The sequence below is a fragment of the Pan troglodytes genome, chromosome 13 (assembly GCF_028858775.2).
Source record: "Pan troglodytes isolate AG18354 chromosome 13, NHGRI_mPanTro3-v2.0_pri, whole genome shotgun sequence".
Classification (NCBI taxonomy): domain Eukaryota; kingdom Metazoa; phylum Chordata; class Mammalia; order Primates; family Hominidae; genus Pan; species Pan troglodytes.
The window spans coordinates 85,064,407-85,076,433 of NC_072411.2; the positions used below are offsets into that span (position 1 = coordinate 85,064,407).

At 39.3% G+C, this 12,027-nt stretch overlaps 1 protein-coding gene across 4 annotated transcripts in view; it reads right to left on the bottom strand.

The window, feature by feature from the left end:
- Nucleotides 1-10,357, bottom strand: part of NCKAP1 (NCK associated protein 1) — a 113,533-nt gene extending 103,176 nt beyond the window's left edge. For 2 of the 4 annotated variants that reach the window (XM_003309356.6, XM_001148485.8), the window contains exon 1: nt 9,895-10,357. In XM_003309356.6, the coding sequence (XP_003309404.1) occupies nt 9,895-10,002 (108 nt within the window). In that variant the 5' untranslated portion in view covers nt 10,003-10,357. The remainder of the gene's footprint in view (nt 1-9,894) is intronic. The other 2 variants (XM_016950144.4, XM_016950143.4) reach the window with 2 other exon arrangements.
- Between the last annotated feature and the right edge of the window lie 1,670 nt (nt 10,358-12,027).

The window sequence follows — 12,027 nt, forward strand, 5'->3', positions numbered from 1 at the left end:
TTCTATCCCCCATACTCCCAAAAATAGAAAAAAAGGAAAGGTGAATACAGTGTAAAATGATGGCTAAATCCCTGAATTTTATAGCCCTACCAAAAAAAAAACTTTTTCAGAGAATTGACTAAAAGAGGTATTTCACTACACAGAAAGAAAACTATGTATAAAGTACAGAATTGAAAAAACAAAAACTCCCCCAAGTACCCTGTTTTACTTTATCTTGAGTCAGCATATTTTCATAAAACATAAAATACTATAATTTCAAATTTCAGAAGATCTAAAATAAATTTAAATATTTATATACTTAAATTTCCAGTTCTCAGAATTGGAACTTTATTCTCCATGAATATTCTAATTATAATATTTTAAAAGTCAGGATTATTTTATGTGACAGATAAAATTACAGTGATGTTAAAGGATACACTTAAACATAGTAATTAAAACCCTTGTCTCTTGGGTCAAGTGCATAATAGCCTATATGACCTTAGGCAAGTTGCCTAACCTCTCAGCCTCAGTTACCTAACCCATAAATTGAGGATATTATTACTACCTACTGCATAGGGTACACTGCTAAAATATTTAAAAGATAAGATACACATAAACTGTTTATTTAGGTGCCTGGCACATATGTAGCTAATAAATAAGTTCCAAATAATTTTTTAAATAAAACTTCTTTATATACATGGATATACATAGTGAGTTCTCAATTATGGAAACAAGATTTTCCATAAAAACAATTCTAGGCTGGGCTCAGTGGCTCACGCCTGTAATCCCAGCACTTTGGGAGGCCGAGGTGGGCAGATCGCGAGGTCAGGAGTTCGAGACCAGCCTAGCCAACACGGTGAAACCCCGTTTCTACTAAAAATACAAAAAAAAAAAAAAAAAATAGCCAGGCATGGTCTGGCGCCTGTAATCCCAGCTACTCGGGAGGCTGAGGCAGGAGAATCGCTTGAACCCGGAAGGCTCAGGTTGCAGTGAGCCAAGATCGCGCCACTGCACTCCAGCCTGGGCAACAAGAGTGAAACTCTGTCTCAAAAAAAACAGAACAAAAACTATAGGTCAGTAGTCAATTCAATATCTCTAAGTTCCTTTTAAAACACAAATCTGATGTTATTAGTAAAAATGAAGGACAAGGATGTTTCAGAAAACTACACAATATATTATCCGGGCCACAAAAGAAACATCTTTGATTAGAAACATCAAGCCTAGACCCTATGCCATTTTAAAGTATGACTTTAAAACACATATTTCTGCCACTCTATCACAAACCCCCATACTGAGGCCTTTCCTCAAGCTATTACAGCATAGGATTACATACCACAGCTTAACTTTACATGGTTAATGTTACTATTTTTCCAAGAACTTACCATGATGCCAAAAAAAAAAAAAAATACAGATTTTTAAAATTCCTCTTATCTATTCACAAGAGATTAAGCAACAATCAAGACACCAAAAAAAAAAAGACTGCTCAGTAGCTCACACCTGCAATCCCAGCACTTGCGGAGGCCAAGGCAGGAGAATTGCTGGAGCCCACAAGTTTGAGACCACCTTGGGCAAGAGGGAGACCCCGTCTCTACAAAATGTTTAAAAATTAGCCAAACGTGGTGGTAAATATCTGTGGTCCCAGCTACCTGGGAGGCTAAGATGGAAGGACTGCTTGAGCCAGGGAGGTTGAGTCTACAGTGAGCCCTGTTCACAACCACTGCAAACTCCAGCCTAGGCAAGAGTGAGATCCTGACTCGAAAAAAAAAAAAAAGAGAGAGAAGGAAAAAAAACAACAAAATAATCAAGATACAAAAGATGTTGGAAGTAAAAAGAACATTTACTGTGCAATTATTGTGTGCAAAACACCTATGCTTTAGAAATTATCTAAATTATCACTCAACAGAAAGGAAAGGAGCTTCTGAAAAATTAAGTAACTTGATCAAGATTTCACAACTACTGACAGGACCTACAGAGAAATTCATACCTGATTCCAAAACACTATCTAAAAATATATGTCCCCTCCCAAAAATAATGTTTAAAAACATGCTCCACTTATTCAAAACCTCCGCTGCGTAAAACCTCAGGAAGCAGTTGCTATCACGGTAAAAATCTGATCAGTTCAATCCATTTTATTTTTTTGAGACAGCATCTTGCTATATTGCCCAGGCTGGACTTGAACTCCTGGTCTCAAGAGATCCTTCTGCCTCAGCCTCCTAAGTACCTGGGATTACAAGCACGCACTACTACTGTGCCTAGCTTCAGTTTTATTTTTTAATTTCTATTCTAACTCAGGAATAAAACACATTCCTTTGCTAAAATATGGAAAAACAATTATTTTCTAGTACAATAATTGGAAAAATGCCAAAATAGGGAAGAACAAAATGATTTTCTAGTACAATGAATTAACTGAAAAAATATGAACAAGATCTCAGGAGTCAGAGTGAGAATGCTATTCGTGAGGGCACAGAAACCAGCCCCATCTGAATAATGTCAAGGATGAGGAGAAAAATACAAAATGTGGCCAATTCAGACTCGAAAGAGGAATTTGACTTAATAACCAAGAAACACCACACGTTTTGCAAAATTGAAGTTATAAAGGGACAAAGATTCTTCCCTGAGTTTTCAACAAATTGAAATTAATACCTAGAGGAAGAATAGACGTTACCTGAAATTATGGAATGTAAAAGTAATATATACCTATGATTATTTTATGTTCCAATTTTTTAAATAATGAAAATATTACAGTATGAAAATTGTCCATAAGTACTGGAAAACTTTATATCAAGAGCAAAATAAGACTCAAATTCATCAGTAGTTAGCTTTCCGATTATTTTTTTCCTCCTGTGTTATGATGTATATTTTGGCCAACCGATCTGCTTTAAGTTAGCACTTTCCCTCTTAGGTAGGTAAAAAGAAAAGAGAGCAATCTACTGCTAGTAACTTGGATTAAGAGGCTTGATAACAAAGTATACTGAAATTATTGGAAATGCTTTCAAATTAATGTAATTTTATCAATAACTACCTCTTAACTAGAGCCAATAATTGAGATCTAAAAATATAGAAATCACAGTTATTGTCCTTTAGACACAAGTTCTGAGAAAGTCATGAACTTGAAAAACTTCAACCCATTATACACTTCAAAATTAGTGATTCAAAAAAAAGAAAAAAATTTAGTGATTCAAATGAGTTATTAATTACCATTCCATTTACAAGAAGATATATATGTCACTGTTGCCTTTAAACAGTTTTCAGCTTCCAATATACAGGATCATCTCAGTTTATGAAGCAAAGGTGTTTTTGCAGTTTTTTAAAGTATATATACTGTCATACCTTTGCGGTTAAAAAGAAATTGTTATTTAAAGGACTACTGTGGAACACATACTTCTGAAATACAAATAATTATTCTGTCTTAGCAGTAAGTAGATGTCAAATTGTATCAGGCAGTAAAATAGAATAGTGAGGAATGTTTCCTAAAAGGTAGTCTTGAGCTTAATTTAATCTGGGGGTGGGGGGGGGAATGAACATTTATTAAGTGTCCACTATGTTCCAAGCCCCAGAAATAGAACTAGTAACAACAGCCACCATTTCCTCAGCTCTTACGCTTGCTACAAGGCACTGTACCAATACTTCCTATGGATTCACTCATTTAATTCTCCTCTTAACCTATGAGGTTAATAAAAGCGTATTCCAAAAACGTGAGATAACTGGAATATCTATTTAAGATTACAAGAGTTAGAATCAATAAGACTAGCAAGGCTTAGAAAGCCAAAAAATACAGCTTGAAGCATAACAGAAGCTGAGAGCAAATAAGTACCATGGAGCTGGTTTTGCTAGTAGAGAGCCAATGTGCAGCCTTCCAGAAATTTAGTTATAATCCAGACAACTAAATTAAATCACCACAGTTAATAATTAGCAGGAAAAGAAATTACAGGTATTTAAGAATTTACATTTCAGTTATTTCAGTAGTTAACATTGGAACAATTTCAGGGATTTTTTTCTGTTCAAGTTAAGTTTGGGTCAGGATCCAGATGTATGGAATTTGTAAAAACCTTCCAAGAGGATTCTATTATGTATCCCTGGCTAGGAACCACTGATCTCCTCACTTTGTAAGTAACCTACAGCCCAGAAATGTTAAATAACTTGTTCAAACTAAAAAAAAGTATCAGAGCATTATCTAGAATCTAGCTCTCTCAACTCACAGAATATTCTGCAAGTACGGAAAATGTTTAGAAAATAAGTGAAGTTTAGAGGTTATATGCCTGCAAGAAGAGCATTACTATTTTATACTCTAACACAGTCATGCATTGCTTAATGTCATCAGATGATTTCATCATTGTGTGAACATCAGAGTGTACTTACATAAACCTAGATGGTATAGCCATACACCCAGGGTACATGGGATATAGCCTACTGCTTTCATGCTACAAACCTGTACAATGAGAATACTGCAGGCAATTGCAACATAATGGTATGTATTTTTGTATCTAAATGTATCTAAACATAAAAAAAAACAGAAAGAATACAGTGTTATCTTATGGGACTACTGTGTATAGGCAGTCCATCATTTAAGTGTTATGTGAAATATCATTATGCAGAATGACTGTATTTTGTTATCTTTATACAGATGCTCCTCAACTTAACAATAGGGTTACATTCCAATAAACCTATCTTTAATTGAAAATATCGTAAATCAGCCAGGTGCGGTAGCTTACACCTGTAATCCCAGTACTTTGGGAGGCTGAAGCGAGTGGATTGCTCGACCCCAGGAGACAGAGACCAGCCTGAGCAACACGGTGAAACCCCAACTCTATCAAAAAAAAATACAAAAATTAGCCTGGCATGGTGGCATGTGCCTATAGTCCCAGCTACTCGGAAGGCTGAGGTGGGAGGATCGCCTGAGCCAGGAGGCAGAGGCTGCAGTGAGCTGAGATCGTGCCATTGTACTCCAGCTTGTATGACAGAGCTAGACCCTGTCTCCAAAAAAAGAGAAGAAATGCATTTAACACACCTAACCTACCTAACATCATAGTTTAGCCTAGCCTACCTTAAACACTTACATTAGACTACAGTTGAGTAAATTATCTGGTAATACAGTACACTGCAGAGTATCAGATCACAAGAAAGTATCATACCACTTCCTACTGCATGCCATAGCTTTTGTGCCAACAAGAGGTCAACAAATTGTTAAGTCAAACCATCACAAGTTGGGGACCCTCTGTATATCCTACTGAATAAAAACTCTGCAATCTGAAATAGTAACTAGTTAGTTTCTGTCACTGGCTGCCTGAAGTTTCTATTCATACTTCAAAACCAAGTACAAATGTGACTCTCCTCTTTACCATCTCTCCCAGATTATAATCTTTAATTCCCTTCTCAAGACTCCCACAATCCTACTTACACACTGCATTTTAGTTAAATATCTATACATCTCTCTCCCCACTAAGACACTAATTTCTTGGCACTAGAGACTTCATCTTAATTTACCTCTATTTCCCTCATGCCAGGGAACACATTCAATAAACGAAGAGTAAATGAATAAATTAAAAGGGAAAACCTCAATATTTGAGAGTAACTGAAAGAATAGCTCATATGATGGCTTATAAAACAGTTTTAAAGATGCAATTTTATTACTATCTAAAATAATCAACTATGCAATAACAAAGCATTTTCCAGTATGGGTTCTTCTACTTAAAACAAGAGAATCATTTCAAACTGGCACATATACAACCCTACTTACAAACTAACAATTCAGTAGCTTATAAAGTTATAAAGATGGGCAGACAGTGAATTTTTGAAGTCACTCATTTATGTTATGTTTGAGTTTTTGACAATAAACATATATTCCTCTGGTAATCATTAAAAAATTTTAAAGTTACTTAACAATTCCATAAAGGAAACAAAAGATGGATTATTTATCATTGCTACTTAAAAATTAAAAATAATTATTTTCCTAAGCATCTCTGGAACACGCTTCTGCATCTGATTGACCAAAAGAGAAAATAACACCCTAAGTGGAAACAAATACAATACTGAAAGGGAAAACTAAAACCAGTTCCCCTCCCTTTACCCTGCACTGCTCCCTTCACAAACATCTTTTCTTCCCCCACTAAATAAGCAGATACTGGCTAAAGACTTTCAATTTTACAATGCTAGTCCTGTTAAATTTTTCCTTAGAAAATAAATTTATCCAAAATAATGAGAAAAGGATAGGGAAAGAAAGAAAAATATTCCTCTAATGTTTTTAAAGAAGTAAAACTGCATTTAAACCACCACAATACTCCACTTTAAAAAGTTTGTAATAGTTGTATGGGTTTTTTTTTTTTTCTCATTCTCTGTCCTTTACAGTACAGGCAGAAATTTAACAGGAGGAAAAGACGCAAGTATTAACTAAGATCTTTTTAATACAGAGATTAATCTCATGTTGGTAATGGTGGAGGAAAAGAAAGGAGAAGGAAAAAAAGAAGAGAGTAAACCACACACACAAAAATTTAACTGAGCAAAATGTTTTCTTTGGGTATTTGGCAGTTTTGTTGAACAGTTATACAATTTCAGAAAAACAATGTTGCCCAAAAGAGATGCTCAGATTCCTAAATACTATTTTCACATATCCATCCTCTACCTTCAGAAGCAATTCTGTGAAGTACGTAGGGCAGGCATTATGCTCCCTACATTACAGAAAACTAAACTGAGTTCAGTTATTGTTTAAAATGAAACATAATTTCTACTCTACTACTTCACCATAAAATCATAAAGATAGAGCTGGAATAGACTTTAGTGTTCCTTTTACAGTTAATTTTCCCCATTTTACAGATGAGGAAAAGTGAAGCTCAAGAAAGTCAAATTACTAACCAATGTTAGAGAACTCTCAGTGACAGAATGAAGATTGGAATGCAAGTCTCTTAACTTCTCGCCCAGTGCTCTTAATCCCACCACCACACAAGTTGCCATGCTGGAACCTTTAAAAATGTTACAAATCTCTACATGAGTGAGTCACATTATTAGGTCTGGAAAAGGGAAACCATATATTTAAAAACCAAAAAAAAAGGAATTAAGCAACAAATAAATTTAAATGTAAAGCTACCAATAACCTTCAAGTCTTTTCCCTAAAATCCGCTTTTATGTGTTCCTACATCCTCCGTCAAACTACAAGTTCCCTAAAATTCCCATAAATTGTAAATATTAAGATCTCAAAATTTTTGACTGATGAAATTAAAAAAAAAAACATTCTTCAGTAATCATGCTCCAACTTCCCTAATAAGCATCAAAGCATATTATTGACAATAGTAAGTTATTTTACTTAACTATTTTTCATTGTATATGTTCACTAAAATATCATTTCCACTGTATACTTCCAATTGAAACAGAGTAATTAGATCTGGTAGACAATCTAATGCACATGCATTAATGAAAATGTGATAATTGATTGGCAAACATGTATTATGAGGTGGAAGGTTTTTTTTTTAGGACTAGAAGAGGTTGAGATTGAAAAGAGTATGTGGTTTATAATGCAGTAAGAATGCAGACAGCATGAACCTAATAAACACATGGTGAACAGATCTTACTCACTTCTTTGGCAAGATATTTCAACAAATGTTTCAATTCCTAGCCAGCTGGGAAGATATGCCAGACTCACAGACAATTCTATAGGCTGAAAGATCCAAAATCTTATCTGATTCATTTACATGCAAAATTACACAAAGGGAGCAAACCCAAGGGTATTATTATTAAAACTAGAGCACACAGGTTTTGAGAGAGGGGAGGGAAGTAATTCATTCATTTCAACCTGGCCTAACTGAAGGCCTCGAGTATCAGATAAGGCCCTAAATACTCTAGTATTTCAAAAATTACACTGTCCCTGCCCAGAGAAAATTCACACTCAAGCAAGGTAAGCAATGTATTTCTTAAGAAACTAAAAATATAAGGCAAGTGCTAAAATATGACGTTTCAATAAATCAAAATATTTGACATGGATATAATAATGATCACATTCGATGCATTTTAACTTTCACAAGTTCAATAATACAAGAGGCTGAAGCTTCCCAAAACAGGAAGTGAAAAAAACAGTGCTTTTGAGAAAAGGCAATGAACTGGAATTATTAGAGTTCAAATGCCCAGAATTTCATTTAATCTTATTTATGAAGGTGGGATATTAAAGTTTGATTGCATTTATCCTACAAAAATATTTAATAAATGCTTAGAAAAGGTATTTTGCCCAAATACCCAAATCACTTTTGATGTTACTCTCACTTCCTCTTTTAGAAACCATCATAACCATTTCCTTTAAACCACAATACCACAGGTCTAGTAACTTTTATAATATTTGACTTGCTCATTTTTGGACAAAATTCATATAGGAATCAATTTCCAAGTTTTTTAAGCAGCACAATCTCCCCGAACAGTTCAGGTCAATGCAACCTCTAAGTAATACTATTTAAAACTGAATTATTCCTAACCTATATAAATTTATAACCTAGGCTCCTTGGTAAATGCAGAGGGGCTTCTTTGTCATGACACTGAGCTCCTGCCACATAAAAGGTAACAAACTGAGTAAGCATGTTGCAGTTACTCTCCAGATAGCACTGGGTTTAGAGTAATAAATCCTTGCAATTAGGTGAGCAACCAGATTTTGTCCTTATCCAAAATTTATCATCATTAAACCAGGACACTCTTTAGAATTAGTGTCTACATCAAATTGTAAAAAATAAATCAATTTTACACTCAAACGCTTGGAAATGAATTTCCAAAAAAAAAAAAAACCTTTCTTCAGAAGCCCTCTCAACCTACAATCTATTGCTATGATTAAACTAAACGGTAACATTCACGATATATTAAAAAGCCAACAAATAGTTATGAAGGTATGACATCAAAGACACATTGGAAACTCGATGGATCTAAATTTTCCAAATATCTCTTTTTCTCTTTATCAAATTGTTTAAAACTTACCAACCTTGCCTTAAGGGGAGAGATTTTGTTGTTTTGTCCTACGATAATGAATGTAATTATTTGTTCTATCTTTACATGGACTTTTCTAAACTTCCAGTGGTCTTCCACTCCTTACTGTACTGAGGACATGTAAAAGCCTTTAAATGGGCCTATTAGCTATAGTTGCTCAAATTATCAGACTATGCTATAAATCAGCAGCAATTGCAACATTTTTACGGTTTTTATTTTGTACAGACACCGAACTTTAAGAAATGGTATTGGAAAATCTAACATGAGGAGGAGTACAGGGGAAAGAGTAGAAGGTTGTTATTCCAGTTCTAGTGACTCACAGCCTAGAAGTATTTCAGAAAATTGGTTCCACCCTCACTTCCCCCTCCTCTCCACCTTCAAAATGAAATAATCCCAAATCGTCAACACACTCTCAATGGCTTTTTATTTAGCAATCTAAAATAAAGTGGCAAAGTGGAGGGGATACGGGATTCATCCAATCAGCCCTTCTCTACCCACATTCCCACACCAAAAAATGGGGATGTGGGGTGTAATCCCTGTTCACTGCTGCCATCTCCGTAAGAATATGGAACACTCAAGTTTTCCTACCCACCTAGAATTTCGCCCACCCACCACCCTCCCTTTCCTATGGGCCCCGTCATGGGGGCGGGGGCGCCGAGGAGGGGACAGCTCCCGGCTCCCAGCGGCGCCCCCACCCCGTGCGAGGCCCAGCGCCCGATCCCGCCGCCGGGAGCCGGGAAATGGCTTCTCTGCCTTCGGCCGGCCGGCGAACCACAGGGAGAGGCGCCCAGGACTCCGCATTAGGCCGCGGCGCATCCAGGCGACCCCGGGCCGGGCCTCGGGCGGCGACGCCGAGATTTCTACACCCGGCGCCTCCCGCCGCCCCCACCCCACGGCCTCCCTTGCCCTTCATCCCTCCCGGGCCCGCCCGCCTCCGCCGCGGCCTCCCCGGCCCGTGCGCACCTTCTTGATGTTGTAGAGGCGGGTGAGCATGCCGACGCCCCGGTCGTTGAGGATGGTGAGCTTCTCCGCCAGCTTCTGCTGACTGGGCTGCAGCACTGAGCGCGACATGGTGGTGCTGGTGCCGCCGCCGCCGGCCGCCTCGCGCCCAGTCACTGGCCCGCGGCCTTCGCAGCAGCCTCTCTCGGGCCTCCTCCCCTCCCGCCCGCGACCTCCGCCTTAGGAGAGCGCGCCCATGGCCCTCGCGCCCCAATCCCGCGCCGGCGACAGAGCGAGCCGCGGCGGACTTCTCGGAGCCCCTTCTCCCGCAGCAGCCCGCGCCCCAGCAGCCTCCTGCCTTCCGCCCGCCGCCCTTCCGCCCCCACCCCCGGCGCTCTCCGCCCCAGCCCCCAACGAGCCGCCTTCCCCGGCTGCTCCACTAGGTGTGGCGGCGGCGGCGGCGGCGGCGGCGTCTCCGGCGGCTGAGAACGAGGCCGCTTCCCGCAGCCCCGGACGGGCCCTCGGTCACCTGATCGGCAGCGCCGGCGCCCCCGCGAGGCCGGACGGGGAACTGCGGCCGACGGGCCCTCGGCCTGGCCTCGCCGCCGCCGCTCTGGCCCTGGCCCTGGCCCGGACCGCCCACTACGCCTGATGCCGGGATGGGAGTCCCAAGCGGGGACTGAGTGGGGTCGCGTTCTGTGCTCTTTCCACTTCGCCCCACACCCCACTCCTTCAAGTTCCCAAAAGTTGCCTTTCCGCACCACCCTTCTAAAGAAACCGGCAGAAACTCTGCTGGGAGGCGGGGTGTTTTCCAGGCGAGTTTCGCTTAAGAGTGGGCTGGTGGCTCCAAGCGCTTTTTCCTCCCACTGCTTGACAGGCGCTCGCCGCAGAACGCAGCAGATGTTGTGCTCCGCGAGGTGGGGAGCGCCTCTGCCAGCCTCCCCAGCCCATCCTCAGTCTCCCCGCCTGGAACCAGTTTGTGAGAGAGGAGGTCGGAAGTGAGGGTAACTCAAGTCCTTGAGATAATCACAATCTAGACTTTGTCGGCGAGGAGCACCCATCCGGAGGAGACGCAGTAGGTCCTGGCATGTGGAAGGCAAAAAATAAATGTTTGTTCAATGCCTAAAGGAACCGCTCCCATTTTTTTCCAGCCTCCACCCTAAATCCCACTTCTTGGAAACATTCTTCTTTGCCATCTCATTTTTCCTGATCAATTTCTTCTTAGCGACACTCCAAGGCTACTCCCTTGTCAAATGTATTAGACATGATTCCAAAAGTGAACTAACTGAGGACTTACGTAATTGGGGTGAGAAACTTCAGCCAAGAGGACTCAGGCCTCTAATATTTTTGGCTTTGCCTTTTCTCGATATGTTAATTTTTTATATTATATTCATTAATTTTAAGTCAGTAACAAAATGTCCCGCCACATTCAATAAGACATTCTAAGAGTAATAAGCCATCACTGGATTTATCAAAACTCTTTAAGAAAAGGAAATTGTAATGAATAGCTTTAAAATATTTTTTAAAGCTACTATATCTACTATTCGTAAAGAAATCTTCATTTTAATATTCCAACAAGAAAGAAGGAGTGGACTGAATGGATTTAATCTAAGGGGCATTTAAAAGAGTCCTGTTCCCACCAAAAAAAGTCATAATCATACCTGCCAGTGTGCCTGAGATTCTATATACAAAGCTGTAGTACCTTGAATGAATGCTTTGTACCTAGAGAGTCTTAAGAATACAAACACTTCAGAGAGATCATCTGTCGAGCTATTACTAGTCATTAACTGGTCAAGGAATTTAATTTATCTGGTTACTTCTCAGCCTGATAGTTAACATTTTAATTTACAGGAGGCAAGGTTATGGGGCCTGGAATACTAAGGGCAGACCTGAGAAGGGGAGGCTGCAAGGAGGGGTTTGGGGTAGCCAGATAAGGAAATTTAAAAATGTTGAACATTGGGGGAAATATGTGCTCCTTTAGGGAGACTACAAATAACTAAGTCTAGACGCAGAATTACAGAGTGCTACCAATAAAAGATTGTCTTATTTTCTAGTTTTTAAAAACTGCTGTATAGGGAGAACAAGAAAACGGCACTGTATTATAAATTTGAACACAATTCTTACTCCCCAAGAAAAACTATCATGTTGCCATATAAA